Source organism: Temnothorax curvispinosus, unplaced genomic scaffold (genome assembly GCF_003070985.1).
Source record: "Temnothorax curvispinosus isolate PA1 unplaced genomic scaffold, ASM307098v1 QBEX01013120.1, whole genome shotgun sequence".
Classification (NCBI taxonomy): Eukaryota; Metazoa; Arthropoda; class Insecta; order Hymenoptera; family Formicidae; genus Temnothorax; species Temnothorax curvispinosus.
The window spans coordinates 278,102-302,483 of NW_020222900.1; the positions used below are offsets into that span (position 1 = coordinate 278,102).

General features: G+C 36.1%; 1 protein-coding gene across 1 annotated transcript; it reads left to right on the forward strand.

The window, feature by feature from the left end:
* The first annotated feature begins 19,758 nt into the window (after positions 1–19,758).
* On the forward strand, positions 19,759–24,070 carry LOC112463186. Its single transcript, XM_025029388.1, has 3 exons — positions 19,759–19,802; positions 21,726–22,050; positions 23,200–24,070. The coding sequence occupies exons 1-3, from the start codon at positions 19,782–19,784 to the stop codon at positions 23,412–23,414; spliced, it is 561 nt and encodes a 186-aa protein (XP_024885156.1). The 5' UTR covers positions 19,759–19,781; the 3' UTR covers positions 23,415–24,070.
* Positions 24,071–24,382: the final 312 nt, after the last annotated feature.

Sequence of the window (24,382 nt, forward strand, 5' to 3'; positions counted from 1 at the left end):
AAAGCTTTTGTATTTAAGTATAACATTTTATCATCTTTCTTAATATATATATATTAAGATATATCTTATTTTTTCTAATCAATACCGAAGAATAAAGAAATAGTGCAGAATAAAGAAACTGGAAAATATTGCTAAAAACTGAACCTATGTCAAAAGTATTATTTGTCACTGTCACAAAGGAGATTTCTTTACTGAGTTTAAAGTGAGGACTTGTCAATTTGTAATTAAGAAAAGTCTTAAATTAAAGCTTGGCGATGTCAGGCGTTCTCCTCGCGTCGGAAGATTAACGCCGGCGTGAGAGTCCGCAATCTCGACGCATCGCAGCGAGATTTATCGTTCGTGGGCCGTGGCGAAGGTGACGATAAATTACAAAAACATCACACATAAATCGCACCTCCGGCTAGCGTTTATAAAGCGTAACAAATAAAGAGCGCAACTATTCGCAGTAACGACAATGCATTAACGTCGCAGGACACTATTGTTCCCGACTGCGAAAACGCAACGTGAAATTAAGCCGAATACAATTACACCGTAATAAATGGCCGTAATAGCCCAATTGTGTCACATTCTCAGGAATGCGCAAGAGTGTTGTGGATTGCGCGGTAAGCCAAGAATTGCTGCAGGCCGTTGTAACTCATGGGGCGACAACTCCTAATTACGCCATCATAATACATCATCGTGACAAATTAGTAACCCGGTGAGACTTATCTGACGAGCTGGCATGCGTTAGGAGTTCTATTTTGCCATTTATTTGCAACATTACCGATTCTCTCACACCATTTCTTTGATGGTTTTAACACGATGAATAAGAGTACAATTGTTTGTTAGAGTAACATACAAATTTAGGCACTAATTCTTAATTCTATGAGGTTCTTGCATTATTTTTCTAAATACAAGAGGCTTAACACGATGAATAAGAGTACAATTGTTTGTTAGAGTAACATACAAATTTAGGCACTAATTCTTAATTCTATGAGGTTCTTGCATTATTTTTCTAAATACAAGAGGCTATTTCTTAAACAATTAAGAAATATTTAAATTTTTTGATTATATTCAAGGTTGTCCTTGTGTGAAAAACACTCGTGGGTACAATCACGCGCGGACTAATAAAAGCACGACACTATGGCACTCCATTTGATAAAGCCCATGATAAGAATAGGCCTTAAGTAAAGTCCTTTGATCCGATTACTTGAATGACACTCCCGGAACTAATAACGCGCGACGCGACAAGTCGGTTGCGGTTTGTTTATTCAAATTAATCGACGATGGTTAACTTTCCCGTTTTATCACACCCTCGAGGTACTTCCATCTCGTCAAAGTCATACCTATGAGAGGGTGCAATCAAATTCTTTTATTATTTGTCACAATCGCGTCTTGAAGGATATTACGACGATACACGAAGCAGCATATCTTACCTGCTCGAATGGTAGCGCGACGATTTGTGACATCGCGCAAAGGCGCGCTGTACGCAAAAACATCGTGTGTCAACCAATCTATTGTTAATATAAGTGAAACGTAACGTGTCATCTCAAAACGTGACACGTTACGTTTTACTTAACGTTATTTATTAAAATGCTTTACCGATACCATGCTGAACGATGTGATTTATAAAACTAATATTAAGTTAACGGCTGATTCAATAGACAATTCAAAAATATATCTATAATTAAAATTATAAATTTTGCAAATTTTATTTATTATACCTATTATTAATAAACATATCATAACACATACATATTATTAAATTTACTTTCTTTTGATCAAGAAAATATTTAAATAAAGCCCGTAAGTATTTATAATCGCAATTTCGCTAAGTGCTAATGTTAGAGAGATTGCAAAGCCTGTAAATTCAACTTTTCTATTTTTATTCGCCGCATGTTAGCCAATCTTTTGTTTCGCGAGTACGTGCTTCAACGACAACGTCGCTATTTACGGCGCTGCTACAATCTACGCACACGTAGTTACGAACTTTAGCTGTAACAGGGGATCGCGGAAACATCAAGGAAGTCGTCCGGCGAGTTTTGTCTAAGTTAACGAACCCGGGAAGCTTGGTATCGGTTGAAGTTTGTTAATCGATCGTCGGAAATTCTTAGAGATACCTTACGTGGTTAGTTGTCAGCGGTAATTTGGAATATTTGACAAATTTTCGATACATTTAGAATCAACTAAAATTTCAAAGCTGCCGCCTTCCTTGTGTGTGAATCTGTTATACCGAAGAAAAATGTCCCGTTATAAAACAGATATGTACATAAAGGGATGAAAAGACTACTACATCTTTAATATAATTGTAATAAAGAATAAAATTTTGTTTATAATTGAGAATAAATTGTTATAATTTTGTTTATAATTGAGAATAATAATTATAATTGGGAATAATTAAAATGTGTAAATTTTTAATCATCAATAATTGGCAACAAAATTACTTTCCTCCAGCAGAATTGTTCGTAACAGTGTTGTGAAAACAATTTTACTCATAAATTTGATTTATGAAATCACGCTTTGAATGAGAAACATTGGCGCGTATCTTTTTAGCATTATAGGGTGCGTTCCACGTAACGCTCGCAACGCTCGTGGAATCATTTCATCCTTGTTGTTTGTCAAATGTTAAACAAGGACGAAATAATGCTCGCGAGCGTTGTGAGCGTTAAGTGGAACGCACCTTTAATTTAATTATCAACGTTATTTTGTTTTGATGTTTTGAAATTGACGCAACGTAGAGATTGAAACAGCTAGTAATCGAGATTTTAAAAGCGTGGGGATTCTGGATTGTAATCTGATTATATGAAAACTGCGGAAATAGTAGCAGTATTCCGCTACTGTATTCTCTTCAACGATTTAATCGTGCTTCAAACTTGTCTGCAGTTCAATAAGACCGTTTGAAAAATACTCTGAATTAAACAGTAACTTAGTGTTGACTTAACAACATCGAGGATTGGCCTATATCATAATGTTACACGAATATTTCATAAAGTATACTAGCGTGCCCTCAATCCAATAAGTACATAAGTATGTACAAAGTACAGGCGGACAGGTATTCCATCAATGGTTAACTTTTTATTTAATTTCTATCGCGGGGAAATCTTCGCCGTCTCCTGACGTTGGTCGGAATAAAGCGCGGAAGATAGGAAGGATTCGCCGATATTAAAGAACGAGCGATAAATTCACGTCGGCGGGGAGAAGAAGCGGGAAGAACTTTTTGGTACGCTTCCTCCATTCGCAGATGAGAACAGCATAATGTGGCGTATTTTGATGGGCATCGTGAGTTTGACGCGCCATGTAAAATTTTGCCGGTGAGGAAGCGGATCACCGTGAAAGCGGCTTTATCGCGATGTGCGCGGCGCGAGGCGTCTGACGTTAGGGAAAAGGCCTCGCTAAAATTTCATGTCACGACGAAGTGGAAGCAATTTGACACGCGTCCCGCTACCGCGGTGTATATCAAATTCAAAAAAGCAACGCTCGGGTTCCACTGAAATACGATAACGCGCAGCTTTTTTTCCATATATACAAGCTCGAGTTTCTTTATGCATCAGTGTGAGTGAATAATGTTACGCGGCTCTCCAAATGATACTTGTAATAACAATAGTTGTACATTGAAGTTTTCATTTGCGCGACATATGAACCGTAGCCACTGATACTATTGGGGATTTCACCCGAAAGGGTGAAATGGTAATTAAAATATTTGTGAGAAATAAATATATAATGTAAATTTTGCAACAAAACATATAGCGTAAAAACACATAATATTCATTATGATTGTATTGTATATTGTTAATATTATGTACGATAGAAGAGAAAAAATATTTGAAAAATAAAACGTTTACAGATATAATTAAATTTTGCAAAGCCAAAAATATCGATAGAATTTACACACCGATTATTTATTTAACGACAATATACTTAACAGTTTGAAAATTTATATTATTTTTAAACATAAACGAGCCAGATTTTAATAATCCAATTAATTTTTTTAATTTAAATGCAATGTAGTTTAACAAACACGCTTTAGACTTGTTAGGAATACCTTAAAAAAATTGTTCTGGAAATAGAATTATCAGAAACGTTTATGTAGCGATTGCAAATTACTGGAAAATAACGGTTATTACGAAAGAAAATATCGCAATTTGCACATGCAGATTACTCACCATTTAATTTTTAATTACAGTGTTCAACACATTTTATGATTACGATTATTATTATTACAATTATTTAATTTTACTTAAATTTACTATCTATTATTGATTGTAACATCTATTAAAATAACTTTGCTTTCGAGTATCAAAAATGGATATAAAGACGGTAGACGGCAGTTATAAAATACAAGTATAAAACACAAGATTATATTCTTACTGTAATAAAAAAAAAAAGGAATTATTATGTAAAATATAATTCCAAAAATATATAATGGCCGGATTATTCATTTTGCAATCGTTATTTCACTGGAAAATTATGAAATTAGTATCGAAGGTATACTTTAACTCTCATTATGCAAATTCCTTGGAGTCAGGAATAAGTGTCGCTTTCGTACATAAGCAGGCATGACACGTTTCATTTAATATCGCGATGTAATATGTAAATCGTTGTTCCCGTTATCTTAATGTCACAGCTTATGAAATATTTTCGAGTTCAAGCGTGACTCAGGCAACTGCATTAATGTTTGCTGCAGCCGATAAGGCTCTTCTGTTCCAACATCACCATAGATACGAAGCAGTGAAACCCATTTGGAAGGATAAGGATGGTAACGAAAACGAGGATTACCATCAGGTTAATTCCGAATATGTATTCGCTTATAATAACAAGGATCGTCATAAAGACGTTTAACCCGTAAAGATTGCAATAAAGATCGCATGCTAATGATTATTTTTTATATCCAAAATATGTCACATTGTTTTAGCCTTATTTCTGCTAGATGAAACGTCGCTGTAGTATTGCGCTTTGTTCATCAAAAATCTCTCGTCATAGTGCTTACTAGAGGACATAGATATTCTAGTAATTATGTTTTTTGTTGTACATATTTACAATTACTACAACGATAATTAAAATTGAGGTAACATAATAAGTCTAGCCATGGCATTTATAGAAAATGTAATTGTTTAAAGTTTGCAATTTGCAAAAATAAACTTCTATAAAGTTGTAAAAAATATGCATATTAAGCTGTTCTTGCATTTTTTTTATGTATATCTGTCTGATCACAGTCGTCTGTGGCTCTAAACGCGATGTCGTAAAGTTCCTGAAAGCTTACTTGGAAGAATTCTATATATTGAGACTCAAATGCTTTACAAGAGGTAAATATAGGGTGTTTTTCATTTAGCGACTCAAGTCGACACAAGCGTCATTCTGTATTTTTTCAATATCTAGTGAACAACAAAGATAGAGTGACGTTTGTGTCGACTTGTATCGTTAACTGGAAAGCACCTATAAATATAATAGCACAAATTCATAAATCGTTCTCGCCTCGCGGTTGCGCCTAAAAACAACGGAGAGATCGAGCGAGAGATCGAGTGAGAGATCGAGCGAGAGGCGTTGTAGGATGGATAATCAAAGATTGATGCTGGTGCCTGCCGCGGTTCGTCCAATATCAGTCGGATGAGGTGATTGATCGAGACATCAAAACCTTTTATGGCTACGCCGTCTAAAAATCCGCTGGGATATTACCGAGAACAGAGGCTCCGCCGCGAATACTTTCGTCCGCCACTACCTCGTTCGTCTATCGTGTTCAACTTTAAATCGAATTTCGTACTTTGCGCAGAGTCACGCTCTATAAACCGCGAAAAGAGACGGTTAGCATATGATGAGATTCGGAGAACCGCAATTAAACTTCCACGCGCTTCCGGAAGCTAAAAAAATGATCGTCGGAACGGGAAGAGTGAATACAAACGAATAATGAATAAACTATTCTTCTTTAATCTTAACTTGTTCTAGACCTCATAGAGATAATGAAAAACAAAGAAAATATTCTGTTTATTATGGATATTAATGCATAATATATAAAAGATTGTCGCGCAGTTTTCTTTCACACTTTTCACTAAATAATTTATAATTTTTATCTTGTTTATTTTGTAATCACTAATTTGCCAAGATGCGTTGAATCAACGAAATGTTGTATTTTTTTAACAAAACGGTATAAAGCCGAAAAAAATATAAATAAAATTGATTGACAGTGTGACAATAAGTCGTATGCGTATGAAATAGTAATGCATTAATGGTTGTTTACCAACACATCTATCTTCCACTTTGCATCGTATCAGGTTCGGTAAATCTTATCTCAAATTTAATTAAATACTCCAGATCGCGTATCGGGGGTTGGATTACGTTTACGTTCTGTGCTACGATCGCAAATTAAGTGAATTTTCGCTCCCGTGTTACGACACTTCAACGACCGGCACAATTAAATACATAACGATACAATTGCATAATCCGTTTTTCATTTCGCGAAATATTACGCGTTTCTGATATCGGACCAACGGGTCGCCCTCGCCTGCCGCCGACCAGTAATTAACCAATTAACAATGTTGATTGTGCAACTCGATATTTATTTTTTAAACTGTAGTGTGCAAAATTTGATTTCGCAAATATGAATTGACATAGATTGTATTAAAAACGCTTATTAAGAAACAGTGGAAAAAATGTTATAAATAAGGGCTACACAGATTATGAGACAGACGAAAGATATCCCGATTAGAAGAGAAAAAAACGGAAATATAAATATGAGATAAAAAGTTGACAATATTAGAATATAATTTTTATTATTTTCGATAAAGTTATAAAAGTTTTAAACATATATGTTGGCTTCGCGTGTCAATTAAAAAGAGACACGTAAAATTACAAATATAGACAAGTAATGGAGGCATGTAATTTGTAAGTTAAACGCGTGCGTTTAATTAAATTTTATATTAAATCACAAATGGGTTATCTATCACACATTTCTATTTTCACCGTTGTAATATAAGCATACACAGAGTATGGTGTGCGGATTTCATGCGACATACTGACGATTTTAGTGTGGCTACGCTGTCAATATTGATTTATTTTAGGAGAACTTGCGCCCGCGGATATGTTGGACATATTGGCTTTTCGACTTTTTGATACGTATTATTCATGTATTTTTTTTATTGAATATAATACAACATATACAATTGTGTATAACTTTAATATTTAAAGTTAATTATTCGCACTAAAAGCGTTTAACTAATTAAATTACATGCTATTGTATTTATCAGAAATCAAATGTTTTATCCAAAACTTGTATAGAGAAACTGCGCATTATAGCCTGATTGCTTTTTATTTAATCTGGGTCACTTAAATATTTGAGTTGCTGTCGAATGAATCTGTTTGAAATATAGTTTGCAATGCTGTATTACATCAAATTCAAACGTTATATATCTGTTATGTGCAGCGTAATAGTACAGTGTTATTTAAGTTGTAAATTTGCAAAAATGTTTTTCAAATGGTTTCGTACGTATAATTTTTTTACATTAAAATTTGCACCTTACCAAATACCATATTTTATAATGCCTTATATGTATAACTACGCAAAGTTACAAACGTGTAAATATCGTAAAATTTTGTGAGCGTCCAATCTTGATATTTGCGTTTAAAATATAAACATTTTTATTTATTACATACATATTTTTGCTATCATATTTCATCTTTATATTTCGACTTTAAGCACCGCGCCGAGGCGTAACATAATTTCGCACGTGCATTGTTTATGCAACAAATGCATTTTGTGTGCCGTTTTGCACGGCGTACTGCTGTATTTCGGAGTTTAGTGCCTGTTTACCTTAAAAGCTATAACGCGGCTTGACGCGTAATTTTCCGCAATGCGCGATCACGTAACTCAGTTTGCCAGACGGGATGCGAGATTCGCCGCGGGTTCGGATTCTAGGATTCGGGTGCGTGGATTTTGTTCCCTTCGAGGGCTTGGCACGTGTCGAGAAAGCCGCTCTCATCGGCCTGAAAGCGGGGTCCTTACCCGCTGTGAATTTAATCAAGACGCCTCGAATAGGCCGGATAGCGAAAGTTTAATCAGGCACCTAGCCGGCCGCCATTCGATGGGCGCGCTTCGCCTGCCGTCGGCGTTATTTTCACAAATTACTTAACTCCTCCTCTACTTGGGACTGATTACCCGCTCGTCATTACGTAGCTTTAACCGGATCGCCAGCAATCGGAGATTTAATCAGAAGGGAAAACCACCAGTGGATCCCACACAATATATCATGACTAAGCGTAAGGGAATAGAGATCTCCATCTGCTTTAGATAGTACTTACATTTGTTCACATTAAACGCCGAGTTACATTATGACACAATAGCGAGGATCTTAACTGCGTGCGATAACATTTAGTGCACATCGTCGCAGACATAACTCACCCGCTCCAATTTACGACTTGACTACGTTTTGATAACGAGCAAACATTCTGTTAATTGTTGCAGAATTGTTAATATTTTTATTTTCATTACGTGTTTAATTTAGCTCTATATTTATACCTTTATTGTGTAGATTTTAGTTTGAATATTATCTTATTTCAAATATGATAATTATATACTACGATAATAAATTAATCTCTAATCACATTTAATCTTCTTAAAAAGTAAAGACAGATATAAATTACCCATTTAATAGATAAGAAGTTATAGAGTAAGAAGAGAGAAAGGAAATATTAGTAGAATAAGAAAGATTATCTAAAGGAAAATGTAAGAATAATAGACTGAAGAAAATGTGAGAGAAAGAGCAATCTGAGAATCAGTGGAATGGGTAACAAGCACTGAAATTTACAAACTGTAAATTGGATGGAAATACATGTGAGTTTATCAAAGGAAATAATATTCGTAAAGAAGAGCTAAAGAGAGTAGCAATTGAATGTGTGTTCGTTCGTAAAGAACAAATGGATAATCCTGAGAAGTATAAAGTGTAGGTAATATAATATTCTATATTTATATCAAATATTTATAATCTATGGTCAATTCTCAATGTTGTATTGTTAACGTTTTTGTAAACACCATCCGTAAAAATATTTGTAATTAAAATTTTTGTGACATTAAAAATGAAAGTAAATCGAGCGATGATCAAACAGTTATGAAAATACATACTGTTTGAATATTTCTACTATCTTTTGTTAGGCTTGCACTATATAAACGCATCAGAATTAAGCGGATTCATGTAGGCAACCATAGTAGCACCAGCATATCACAGAGCGATGCTGCGAATGCAATTCCATATTATCTTACCTGCGTGTTCATGGATTTTGCAAAGCCGCGCTCATCCTTGGATCCATTATGATGATGTGAATTACGTGTAATTAACTACACGAACAAAGGGAATCCCTTTTCAATTAATGCGGCTTCTTCTGCTGGACAAAGGAACGCATAATTTTTCGAAAGCGCGACGTTGAGAGGAACGAACCGGTGACAATTATAGTTTTATCGGAGCTCACTTAAGTCACGTCGGAATAATGGACCATATAGAATGTATAATAATATTGCTGTTGCAATCTATTACGATAATTACCATATTAACTTGTGAGACAGCCAGAAATCGTATGCTTTCTTGCACGTGAGAAAATTCTGTCGCGTACAATAAAAGGGAAAATACAATTTGCATAAGGCACAAGTTAAATATGCGCGTCGTTACATTTAATTGCGGCGACTACTTCCCATAATTTTTACGAGATCCCTACTTGCTTCTTCGTGACGCGATACCACCTCACACGACGAAGGAAATGCAACGACGTAACGTGATAAAGAATTCCCAACGGTGGCAGAAACAGCTTTAATTAAAGGCGGATGAGATGTAAGCGCGAGATGTAGGTCCGTTCGTTCAAATGTTTTGTCGTCTTCCATTTTCTCAGCGAAATTCGCACATTATTTGCTTTAATGACTACGTCTTATCTTCAACATATTGCATTAAATGCAAAGTGAATAGGACCGCGATTTCCGCACTTCGATTTATGTATCGCTGTTATCTTCCACCTTTTTATTACCGAGTCAGTTGCGATGGACGTGGAAGTTGCGCGTTCATTAAAAGTGACAAAATTTTTTTAAAAATATATATCATAAAAATTGATTCATTTCGCACTATATGTGCTTCCCGATAAAACTTAGATTATTAATTCATTTATTTTGGCATATAAAGCTTTAAAAATATACTGGAAAATAAAAATAACTCGCGTGTAGCCTTATCCAAATTAAGATTTAATAACAAAATCTATTTTAAAGTCTAATGCAAGTTATTTACAATAATTTTACTATCCCCAATATACAGCTCACCCATTTCTTTTTTCTCTCTTTACATGACGATATCTTCAACAAGAAAACGTATAATTTTGCAAAATGTTTTATTATTGATTTCGAATTGCACCATAGTGTTATGTATATTGTACGATATTTTACATTATACTCTTTGAGCTATTATACGTATGCGAAGATGTTATCGTTCACACTGTTCGCGAAATCATCACTACTAAAGCTCGACAATTTACTAACTCCGATACGAATCCATCTATGCGGGCGGTTAATCACAAATTCCTTTTGCATTATATTAATACATGCTAGAGATAGACGAATTCTCCACTGGGGTTTTCGAATTGACCGCTTGCGGGTATTGCGTGGCACACGCGGGGTCTCTCAAGGAATCGCTTGAGCGAGGCCGCTTTCATGTAGCGTCGTATAGAATTACAAAGGCTTTGATCCCTTACTTCGACAAAGTGCTGCGGGGTGAGGAGCGCTACCATTGCCTTAAGTGCCAAAGTCAGAGATATGCACGCCGCGGTTATCTCATTGAGAAAAACTGGTCGCTCTAAATGAACGACGTTAGCATTATATGCACTAATGTCACGTATCGTCATATAATGTCGATCAATTTTAAAACAAACTTACATTATACATAAATAATAACAGAAAGTATTCTAATAAATCGCAATCTAGAATATTAAAAAAATATAATGAAGAGATGAAAACAATTTTTTATTATTCTTATTTTAAATTTAAAATATCATTATTGGATATCAGTAACTATATATATCTCATTCTAAGGATAATTTCATCAAATTATTTAATGAAAATTACATGCTACATTGTCGATAAAATAATTTTGTCAATTCTGTGAAATTAAATTTACATATTTAAAAAATATATACGGCTCGTTCCTGATTGCTAACTCATAAAATATTTTAATTTTAATTTGTGACATTTTTAACTCTATTTCGACAATGGCACCAAACGGTGATTATGCAAATTTGCATTAATCGATATAATTTATATGTATAATACCCACATGCAATATTTGTGTCTCATAATATGTAATATAATTATTTATATTACTTTTGCATACCGCATGAATATTTAAGCTCGACGGATGCCCGCGTTAATGTAACGAGTGACTTAGCCGTTTATTACGAGTAACGCGATTAAAAGTGTAATTGATCACACGCTCATTGACCGAATAAATTTCCGTTGATAATCTCACGAGACAACGTTGCGCGAAATAAATCACGGTGTGACAGTTCGCACCACCCGTAATACAATTTTTCGCCGTGCTGCACGAAGCGATAAGGACGATAAATGCGCTGATATATTAGAAACATGCGTATTACCGCGTTGGAACGCGTGAAAGGGAAACTACGCGTGATACATCAAGTCATATAAAATTCTAATCTCGATCATTAATAATCACCGGTGGAGCATTGCGAGCACCGGCTGTCGCGACGTGTTTACGAAGCTATTTATCTTTCTCGCGCAGCACTAATCATGACTGGAGTAATTGTGGCTGGATTTTGCCATTAATGAGAAACTGGTTATTGACGCAAGTACTGGTCATTCCAATAGTTTCGCGCTATTTCGCACAAAATAGTAATTTATTGACAAATCCACAGATTCCTTTAAGATACATCTTTATACGGATAATTAAACACGACAGCATTTATATATTAATAACTTACAAAACCAGCAATGCGCTTTTTAATAAGAATATTATTTAAGACTGAAGGCTTGTAAGAAAAAGGCAATATAATAAATAACCAAATAAGTACTATATTTCTATTGATGCTTTTCATAATTAAATACATTTTTTTTTCATTTTTTTTACATTTTCTTTTTGTACAAAAAATCTTTATGCACAAAAATATTAAAATCATTAGATAATCGACATAAATATCGACCAATCCGCGCATGTATATGTACGAAGAGAAAGAATCATCGAAGGAAAAAAGAATAAACGTTTTCGAGTTAAGTCATCGTCCGTAATCGAAATAATCGACAAGTCACTAGTAACGACAATTAGTCATTGAATGATTTTATTAAAATAACAATACGGACATCATACAATTACGACGGCTAGTATTTATTCGGTCACAACAAATATTTATATTAAAGCTTGTTATGCACGTACGCAATTAGTTATTTTCGAGCATGTAGAATGTATGTATACTACTTTGTTGTAATCGATAAGTAACTGTGAAACTGAACAACGATTAATAGTATGAAATGGGTAAAACGTGGTCAACTGTATTTCTATTGTTAATCAATATAACGTTGCATGAATGCAACGTTCAGCACGTTTGGAAGCATTAATGACTTGTTGCACGTACAACAAGTCATTAATTCTGTGATTCTGTACAAAATATAATACATAAGTAATAAATAAGATACTTTTTGGATACTTTCATCAATGCAAAGCATTAACAGATGCAAGTTATAAAGATTATGACAACACTCACATAAACAATAAAAATTAGAAATAAAACAATAAGAAATTGCCGTAACACTCGTATTCTTATAAAAACGGTTAAACAAGGGCTATCGAGGGACCAGTGTTTCAAAGAGGCTATAGTTGCACGGCCAAGATCATTGAAGTATGTTTGTTTGCGTATTGTCTAAGCACATGTAGGACATTGTTCGGTAACAAGGAACTTGATTCCGCTCGATCAACAGGTCTTAAGATCGCGACAAGTGCCGCTTTACACACAGAGCAAAGGTGTTGCGCTTGAGCAAGCAAGCGTGACAAGTGTAAGTGTATTGGAATCTCGAACTTTGATTTACGTAGCAGCACTACCGACCCATGAAGGATCGTTGACAGTATGTCTACGTGTTAATTCGCGGGAACAGGTGGCTAACCATTTTATCGCACGCATTTTGTCGTTAATAAAGTTACCTATGAAATCTATATATCATCCTATTATTTATTTAGAGGGAATTTATCGTATTCGCACATTTGCGTTCTTTAATACAAAAAATAAGTTATTCGAACGTGTGAAATTATACGCGCGTTTAATATTTCCGAATAAAAAATCTTCCTCGTTGAGATTCGTGCTTTAATAAAAAAAAATTATTTGCTTCAAATTGATGAAAAATCCATGAACGCAACGGGAAAAAGTGCGCTAAATGTAGGACAGACTGTAGATATTAAAGATTTATACAAAGCAATTGGTTAATATATTAAAAAGAAAATTTATATCACAATAATGAATAATAAATTATTAAAAATAAAATATATTATATGGGTTTTATCACTTGCTCGTTTTTATAAGCGCGCAATAAAAACCGATAAAAAGCCATAAATCAGAGAGATGGCTGATGTTCCGCTTAAATTGCGTATTTATCAACGAGTGGGAAGATCGTCAGTGTTGATACGAGTGTTATCTTAATTGTCGTTTATTTGCCGGCTTTGTTCCCGTAATGGAAACAACACTCGATACGCCTTTTCACGCGCCGTGTGAGTAAGTTTGTGAGTAATTAAGTACCGGAATGAAGATTGATTAACTACGCGGGGATGCTCGTTAAGATCTCATCGCTTTTGTATCGCGAACTTGTCGAAAGCTCTTCTCACCGTCCCGTGTTTTTACGGTCATTTAGGACTTAAGGAAGATGTTAACATTTGATCGAGGAAAGCATAAAAATGATCAGCAAATTTAATTGCGAAAAAAATTAACCACATGTACAATAGTTCCACTTTCTCTAGATGTAATAAAATAATATCAAATCTGTGTTGCTTTATAAAAAATATGAAGAAAATCTCTTTACATTTGTCTAAATATTTTTGTGCAATTTGCATTTTTATTAGAGCAATTACCAATTTATTTAGGCAAGTATCTATTTGACAAATTCGCAGAAAAAAATAACAGTACCGTCAAATGTTGCGTATATATCTTTATTTCTGCAGCAATAAGATAAAAGAAGAATTGTTCAGGGAAGTGATTGTGTACATCTTATGTCAGTAGTTTGTAACACAATACTCGCAATCGGAAAATTAATTCAGGCGCGCTCTCAACGGGCGGTACGTGACAAAACGTAAAAATTAAAAGCTTCATAATCGCCGGTTACGTCGCCGGGCATTCTGTACCCGAGATTAATCGCCGAACACTCGGCGACACGGGGCTTCTAGAGGAGGCATGGCTCTAAACTGCCCCGGCTGCGACCGCGATATCTCGCGCGAAGGGCGGACAGAATTACGTTAGCCTTATCGTTAGCCGTTAACCCACGTGCCCGTTTCCAAGTGATACGTACAGTATACGCCGCCGTTGAAATTGCACCGGGAGAAAAATAGCCCGGGGAAATTCCGCGACGTTAGCATGTCGTACAACGCCGGGCTACGGTCGCCCGTCGGGATAAGTATCCCGAGCGAATGAGAAATTTCCGTGGGAATTTTAATTGAGCTTCTGACGACTGGGGCGCAATAAGCGCGGGAGAGTACTGAAAAGCTCGAGCTGCTTCCGGCTCGTGATCTCGTCCGGCGCTACCCCGACGTCTGTGCTTTCGCTGAGTAAAAACTCCGTTCCTTGGTTGGAATTCGCGTAATCCACGTAAATACGTTTTTACGAGTTCGTCACCGACGTTTACTATTGCTTTTTATTCGCGAGCTTTCGCTCGCCTCGCCTTGTGCTTGCTTAATTTCGACAAATCTAAAGAAAATTCTAAATTTTTATTTTCTATCGATCATTACTGTTACTATAAATTTGGTATAATTATTCAACCTATATCCTTCGACTGTTAACTTTTCTCTTCGAAATAAATCGTTAAAATAACTCGAGTCTTTCAATTATATCAAAATTAAAATTTTACACTTCTTGGTGAATTGATGGTTAAGATTAGTTTTATCTGTTCTGCAATTAGTTTTGCAATTTGTTATATCTTTACGTTAATGGTGTGCTATCGTAACGTAACATATCGTATCATATTTACTTATTATTCACTATAACTTATTTTTTTTAATATATAGCAGTATAAATCTCTAATTTACATATCTCGGCGCATCTGTTCGATACAAGATATTTATATACGTCGTTGTTCGTATTTGAGAAATAAATCCGCGAGAACCGGCAGGGCGTGATAGCACGCCGACGGAAGAGTCGTCGACTGACCACTTTCCTCCCCGTTGTCGGCGAACGCGTCAAGTGCAAATTGCAGTAGATTTAGACGATCTGGGTCAGACCCTCCGCCGTGCATAGGTCATCGGAATTGCGACCGAGCGCTCCGCGATTAAAACGAATCCGCAAATGTGAAAGACTCAGGTTTCTCTGAACGGGTTTCCCTGTACGACAGGAGGGTCTTCCTTCTCTCAGCCCTGGAAGCCTCTTATTATCGCCCCTGAAATCGTACCTGCGTCGGGATCGAGCTTCTTGATTTACGATCTGAGATACGAGACTGCGCGTATCGCGGCTTTTACAGCTCGGACCACATATACGACTGATCTTTTCATATCATTTCATATACGCGCGAGACCGCGCTCGTGAAACCGTTTCGATTCGCGGAATTTTTACGAGGTGGTTTCGTGCGGTACATTGCCGATTTAATGGGTGGGCTGAAGCAACACGCGAAATTCAAAGAAAGTTATCACGAGTAAATTGCATGGCTGCAATTAGATTATAATTAATCTTTAACTGATAAGGAGAGAGAGAAAGAAAGAGAGAGAGATAGACAGAGAAAGTCACGCACATGCTATGAGAACGAGATTATTGATACTTCTAAATTTGAAAGTGAGAATGTAGCAATAAAAACATTTTAAACATACATCATCCATTTTGCTCCTAACGAATTTTTTTATTCATCTGAAGCGCTAAAGATATTGACTGGAAAATGTCTATTTGATGAATGTAATTATCACAAATACCTCAGTACAGTCGGAGTTAAGGGTTGCATTACAATAATTAGATACCCCATTAAATTGATTGCTCATAAATAGCGAAGTACATCTCTCAATATGCACGATGGAAACACCAATTAGTTTAATCGAGTCTCATTCATTTTCTGACACATATCACGTGCGGAACGAAAGCATAATACAGCCGCGGCGACGCGACGTTTACAAATGTTATACCTAAAATCGCGCATTGTAGTACGCGCCAAATTATTTATGCTGACTTGTCGACTAGGTTCAACGCATGCAAACCGTCAATCGCTTAATTCGCACATTAATGAATTTGGACTTAAATTTATTTATTACTTTTATCGCGTCATTTTCGTTTATGGAAAACCTGGTTGCACAAAGACATAACGAATGGCGCGCGGTCAGTTTATTATTTGCGGGTAATAAATTATTTAGGGGTGACATTTAATATACTGGCGATATAATCTTCTTCAATTCTCAAGATGAAGATAAAAAACAATTTAACGCTTCCCGGTACGGGATGCGCAGCAGCGGCGTTTTCTCCACGGCGACTATATCATATAGGTACCATTGTTTCGCGATTCTGGACTCGGTTGATTATCGGTATCACGGTTATGCATATATGTATAACATCGCGTTCAACTTGCCATGCCTCGGAGTGCCTTCGCTTCCGCGTGAGCAACAATGGTATGGAGAAACATGCAGAGAGCTAGCGCAAATGCGATACATTTAATCGTTTGATGTGGAGATACGAGGCTATTTGCCTATGTACGCGCGCTCGTAATTGAACACATTTATATTCACCGAAGAAACGGTGACTCGCGACACACTCGTCGTCATTCTCGTCATCAAAACGTTTGCGTCGTTTCAAAGGATTGTCAGGCCGGCTAATAGCGGGGCTCTTTAATACGTATATCCGCAGAATTTCTTCACAAAGAAAATCCAATTAGCGGTGCGTATGGCGAGTGTCAGCGGCTGTATTTCCCTTCACGTTCATTATCATAGCCGTAGTCCATTAATCGGGTTATCAAATGTGGCGAGGTCGATCGTTAATGTCGATTGTGCCTTATTGAACACCGCCATAAATCCCGTCGATCAAATTATATGTCGCGGGTAATGAGCATTTACGATAATAATATATTATAATAATACTTATATTATTAATCCGCGCGTTATAATGTATAAACGGTAGCTTGTTAATCGCATGATTGCATTTATGTGCAGTTATGCTGCGCCAGATTTACTATATTATAGGTACATAGCGCCGCTTGTTATTCCCAAATAGACAAATCGCACGGATATTTTCCATGTATATAGGTACGTGATACCGTATAATCCACTGCACTCTAGCGAATATGCTAATCATCGGCGCTAATCGGCAAGCTCCGCTACAGAATTAAAGCAAAAACCAGTTACGCATGAATTTGATTTAATGCCGCGTTTCGTGCATCGCGCGCAACGTTGAGAGAAGATAAAGAGAATTTTCGCAAATATATCAACTCGATATTTCTTATTGTCACGACAAAGAAAACGGAGAAGACATTTCCATCGAGCGCCAGCCAACTTCCGGTTGGCTCTCTTTTGCGAAAGCCGTACCTTCCCGAGCGCGTTTTAAACTGCAGTAAAAAAAAATTCTGTGTCAGTTGCTCAAGATTAGCGTCGTTCTTTAAATATAAAATGAGAATTGTTACAAAGCACGCAACTTTTTGCCTTTGATCTTTTCCCTTGATTCACGGACTATACAGAAAAATTAATTAGAAGACTCATTGTTGAAAATTATTACATTATTATTATAGTAAAGAATTAATATTTTTCGACAAATTATTATTGTGAAGATTTTATTTCTTTTACTATTTCATTTTTTCACTATTATTCTATTTCAGAAGCAATAGAATCTTATGTGAATTGAGAGCTGCGCTTAAGGATTGCTTTCTATTTGAACGAACGCGTCTTTTAGAGTTCCTGTTTTCAATCGAGTCGGATAATCTCGAAAAGAAACGCGTTATTTCGCTAGCATTGATTTAAGAATCGTTCAGAACGGAAGAAAAAGACGGTCTTCGTTTATAAGTAATTAATTGATAAGTTAACATAAGAATTAAAAAATATTGCACGGAAAGTATGGCAATGCAACTGCAATAGATCTTTGAAAATTACTCGAAAAATATTCGAGGCAGAAAACTAACGTAATGCTCTTATGCGCAATCAATATTTACTTTTTCAAAAAATATTGCAGCACCAAGAGCGGTACGCAAATACAATAAATAGTACAGTTGTATTTAACTAACGAAATAAATTTAAATTAATATCAGTAACATACAACTTTCTCGCAAATTATTAGCAAAGTTATTAGTATTGGATGATATTTATACAATTACAGCACTCATGATCATTTGCAGGTAGGCATACTCAGTTACGTATAATTTATTAATTACATAATTTATATCACAATTTCTATTATATAGACTTTCCCTACACAAATATGTATATTATTATCGCGCTTTGTGTCTTCTGAATAATTATTTGCGATACTTTGAGAATTAAGAGATTTAAAATAATAGTTAAAATATTCCCAAAAATCAAACCTCTCAAACAAGTTAAACATCTTGTCTCGACATTGAGAAAAGCTCGCGGTTGTAATACGTATTTCACAGGAAGAAGGAAGTCATTCGCGATGCCAGCTGAGAGGAAGGAAGCGATTTAATGCGATCTCCTGGATCATTTTTCAATGCACGCTACGTGAAGATGCGATGTCTATTAATACGTAATCGGTTTTATGACATCGCGAGTCATCGTGAAACGCCATTTGGAACTCGTGCCGATTCTTGCGAAGTGGCATACATGCACAGAACTATCAGTATAATTTTACATCCTACAAACAACATACACAAGATACGCAAAAAAACAAATAAATTCTTTAAAAAAGATTTTAAAAATTTTATTTAAATAATTTCGTCTTATCGTATTATATTTAAAAACTATTGTTTATAATATTAATACATACGATATTACTTTTCCTTCTGTAATATTTTTATTACAGCATTTTTATACCATAATATTAATGTTTAAGGATTCTGAGATGACTCTTGTAAAATTCTAACTAATCCTACAAGTGTATATGTATAATTATTTGAAGTTTGCATTTTTTATACTCATTAAAAACAGATATTTCAGTCAGATTTTGTGTACATATAATTATAAGTTTCTATATGCTTAAAGATTTATCTTTTATATAAATATCTATTTTTATTTCGTTTCTGTAGGTACCTACATTGATTTGCGAACCACTATGTTCGAATTAACGAGATACTTCTTGTCTTTCTTTTTGAGTACATTATTTCTGTTTACTTCTGTATGAGTAAGTATCCTATGCTTTGACGTCTTAAATGAAGTAAGTGAAATTCTAGTGTGTTTACTTTTATTAACAGTTTCTCTAGTTCATTGTCAGTTACTTCCTCGTTTATTAATAATTGCATGTTTTGATGTCTGTCTCCATGCGACGTTTATCTGAATGTCTCGGAAGTGCATCTTCACACATGGACATCTGCATAAGCAATCGGAACCGGAACCGGGCGCGGATGCACGCGCGTGTATGCGCAACGGCGTGTATGCAGAGTGTGCCGGTATAAAAGCCTAGAAAATACGTTGCTAAGTTGCAGTTCTCACCTAGCCGCCTGAAATATCGTAATGGTGAAGATGACTTTCAAGGTAGAGTGTCGAAACTCGTCGCGAAGAAAAGAAAAATTACGCAGATCGGAGAAAGTGTTCATTAAATAATATAGCTCCGCGACATATAAAAAAATGGAGAAAGAAATAGAAAAGGAAAGAGAAAGAAGCGAAGGGAGAGAGTGAAATATGTAGGGCTAAGAAAGGAAAATAAGGGTGAAGAGGGACTCTAAATTGCCAGTAATTACGCACGCATAATTGGTCCGGTGGTAGGGAAGGGTCGACGAAATAAATAATTCGGGATAGGGCGGGAAGGTAGTTCAACGCGGTTTTGTCGGAGACCTGAGCAATGTCGTGAATGTAAAATGGGATTAAAGTGTTGCTTGACATTTAAGTCTACTCGATGTAATTAGTTCGTTCAGCCGGATTGTCGCAAACGTAAGTTTTTGCTAAAGATAGTGTCCATTTCACAGCACAGCAGGACGTGCTCAAGAGGTGGGTTCTGGGGTTCAACTTCATGAAAATTAAAAAGTGCCCACTGACTTGCAACGCTTCTCTTTAATTGTATTAAACGCTCGCGTTCTTTTATACTTGGCTAATCTTGAGATTTTCTCAACCTCAGAAGTCTTAGTTGTTTTATTATAGCTATAACAGTTCTATTATTTTCTCATGCATATATATGTGTAGGAGAGTGAATAAATTCTTTCTTATATAGTTTTAGCGCAAACTTGCGTTTTGTCTCTAATGTAGGGAAATATAAAGCCACCGAAGCTTTTAAATTAGCCATAAAAGAGCTTTTAAATTAAGTTATTATTCTGATGATAATAGCCTTTAAAATTACTTGTTTATAACATGCTTCAAATTTTGCCCAGATTATAATGTAATATCTATATGACTCGTGATAATGATACATTAAATATACATGATATCTCAAAGTTTCATAACTCGACAAGTGCATATAAAATCTTACATAGTACATGTTAACATGCACATATTCTATCTCTTTTTACATATATTCTACTATATATCAAACTTAAGCGTGCACTTATATATGCAATAATGCAAACTGTACTTTCATGTGCATATTTTACATGTACAATTACTATAAAACAGTCTGCATGTGGCATTAGTTTTGACAAAATTTGCATAAAATAAAATTATAATTTGTATTTATATTATATATCTTATTGTGTAGAGTAACGATTTGCTTATTACATCAATTTATAATTACATATAATTGAAAGGTTTAAAATATCGAGTAAAAAACTTTTATTTCAAGACGCGGAGACTGATGAAGCGTACAAGCAAAGACGAAGAAACATTCCTCGATAAATCGCGCGTCTATTTCTTTCTTCAAACGAGTTACTTCCGTCGGACTGATTCATGTTAGTTTGAACATTGACGACCGGACTTTGGGATCCCCGTAATTAAAAACGAGAGGTCAACGATCCGCTGCTCGATACCGATAAATATCGCAAATTTCTAGAGTTTCATCATGGCATCGAGTTCGTATACACAAGTGACATCGATCATACAGATCACATTTCCGTGCAATTTCGATTTGTCGGACTACTAGTTTAAAATATTCCAATTTGTTTGACTGTTTATACGTGCGCACAGGAAAAGTATGACACTAAAACACGTAAAAATATTTAAATTACGTCTCCCTTCGCTCGGCAATTCCTTTCCGTCAATCAATATTATTTTACAATAGAATTTTTTTCTAAAAGAAGTATTTTCCCCATAAATAAGAAAATTATAATAGAGACTGGCAGATTACACGAAGACTTGGGTCTCGGTAAAAATATGTCCAGCGCTTATGTAAACGAACTCTTCGGTTCATAACGCATGCTATTTACAACCCATGATCGATACCTATCAGAGCATCGAAAGCCCCTTCTGCCGTGCCGGAGGTTGAGTTCCCGGACAACACGACACCGTCGACATAAACTTCTTGTGTCGCAGGTCACCGTCGCACTAACCATCGGCCTCGCCCTGGTCGATCGATCAATCGGTGGCGTGATACCGCTGGACACTCATGATCATCATGTCTCGGTGGCCAGCTCGTACATGCATTTCCAAGGGCCGGTACAGGGACCTGAATACGAAGTGAAAGTGCCGCACGTACCTGTGGACCATCTCGGCGAGCACAACTATCTGACCCACCACGAGCATCGCCATCACGACGGCTATACGGTCGACTACGTAGGGAAGCCGAAGTACGAGTTCTCGTACGGCGTCGAGGACCATCATACCGGCGACTTTCACGGCCAGAAGGAGTCCAGCGACGGTGAGTGAAAAGGACGAGTCACTTTTATGCCTTCGTGACTTTCACGCGGGATGACAACGACAAGCCGAGTCTTTGAATGACCGGCTACCTGTGGCTACCGCCGTTTATCCGATTTCCAACGTGGCGACGCCGACGACGGCTCGGCGTTCTGACGCTGACGTCGGCAAAAATTGCCACGGGTGAAAAGAAAATTGCATTTCTACGGAGACTGCCCGCGAGCACGCCCTTCCGACACGTCGAGAATACCGCGGGCCGGTATGTGCGAATGCTTGTGCGTGTGCGGGTATGGGAATGTGTGCGTTTTCGTGTCAACTCTTCAGTTGGAACTACGTTTTCTTACTTGAGTCGTGAAGTTGACTCGAGGAATTGTAAACTGGCTTCAACGGCGCATCGTAGTTGTACAAGCGTCTTATATAGAGATATAAACTTACCCCAAAAGTGAGCAAACTTCGCAGATGCATTCCTTGACCAAGTTAGAATCAATTCTTCCTTAGCGAAAGTATCGAAGTATTTGGTTTACAAGCGATTTGAGCTACAAACGATTGAAAGTGAAAGACACCTCGGAAATTACGATTCAGGAGTTCAAATAAAGAAAGCTTCGTTTTGAGTAGGCTTTGCTTGAACGGAATTTTGATTCAAGTTTTAAACATGTCACAATATTTAATATTGAAGATATAAAAAAATTATGAGAGACAAGCATTTCCGATCAAACTCCTCCAAAAAATTAATTTTGATTTATTCAAGGGATATGTCTACGAAGTTAATTCAAATATTCTATTTAAATTCTGTATAACTGTAGGTCTGAATTTATTTTATTTAGAAGTACATACTATCGAGATAACTAAACATTGTGATCCTATATCAAAACCAATATATTTTCTAAATAAATTTAAATTTTCATTATCGCGAACAATTAAAAAGAGAGGAAAATAATAAAAATCAAGAGGTAATATTTAGAAATTGTTCTAATTCTGGAATATTTTAGTTATCAGAAAAATTCTTCGCAAAATAGGATTTTTCTACAAAATAATTATTGATAGCAAACACATTTAGACTGACGTTTCATCATTTCCAGTTACGACTATCCACAATCTCGAACTGTGTCAAGAAGAATCCTTTTTGCCTTTTATCAAATGTTCTTTTCCGCAGGACACAGCGTGTCCGGGGAATATACCGTGAAAGATCCAGGTGGCAGCCTTCGGATCGTTAGCTACCACGCGGACAAGGAGGGATTTCACGCGATGGTACACACTTCCGGGAAGAATGATCACTCGGGTGGGGTCTACGGCGGTCAAGGGCACGACGATATCCAAGGCCACCTTCACGAGTACGCCGCGTTATCCGCACACGCGGCAGCGTACTGAAAGAAAACTCGCGGCCACCATGACAACCGTGACTGATCGCTTTTGCATGTACCTGGCACGATTATAGACTTTTCCTTTCCCGAATCGTCAACGTTGATGTTTCCGTTTTGTATACCAAAGGCAACAACGGTGCTATCCGTTCGACATTACATTACGCAGGGATAACGTATCGTATATATTGTAAATATAGTTCATCCCTTTATACACGATGAACGAAATAAACATGACGGGAGAATGCATGTTTATTCCTTTTTATATTATACGAGCAGCAGTATTGCCATGCTTTCCCGATACAGAATATGAAAGTTTTTTGACAAACCGTGATAGACACGGAAACTATATGAATAAGGATTTACAAAATTAATAAAGGTTTCCGATAAATAATTGACGTTCGCTTAATAGAAATAACCCGATCGAAAATATATTTTATTAAGTATTCTTTTATGCATATAACTCTTTTTACGTTTATCGAAAACCTTTTAATTGATTAACATTTTAATCGAGCGTCCGCGTTTATTCAAAAATTTCCATTGAAATGGGTAAAAAGTTAAATATACAATATGAGCTACCCGCAAGTTATAATTACTCAATTTGCGAGAATTTCTGCGCTTTGCTAAAATTCCTCGATGGCCCGAATTTTGTCCGGATTCGTTAAAAAAAGCAATATAAAATATTTGAGAAATATAACATTTCTGACAAATATAATAAAATGATCATTTTGTAATCCCGACTACAATATTCTTTACTCGAAACGATATCAACAACATTACTATTTATATAAATTTTCATGCTCTTATGAATTTGACGGATAGTTACAGATGATACATTTCATTACAAAATTATAGTAGTTTACGACAAAAACACAGTGACGCACGCTCAAGCCGATTAACTGATATACCTACGGCTGAGCTGATTATGGAAGGTATACGAGAACTATGTCGCAACATATTACATCGCAACTCAGAAAG

Coding starts and splice junctions, on each gene's coding strand:
- LOC112463186 (XM_025029388.1), top strand. CDS start 19,782: ATGGTGAAGATGACTTTCAAG. Junction 19,803..21,725: donor TGGTGAAGATGACTTTCAAG/GTAGAGTGTCGA, acceptor CTTGTGTCGCAG/GTCACCGTCGCACTAACCAT. Junction 22,051..23,199: donor CCAGAAGGAGTCCAGCGACG/GTGAGTGAAAAG, acceptor TCTTTTCCGCAG/GACACAGCGTGTCCGGGGAA.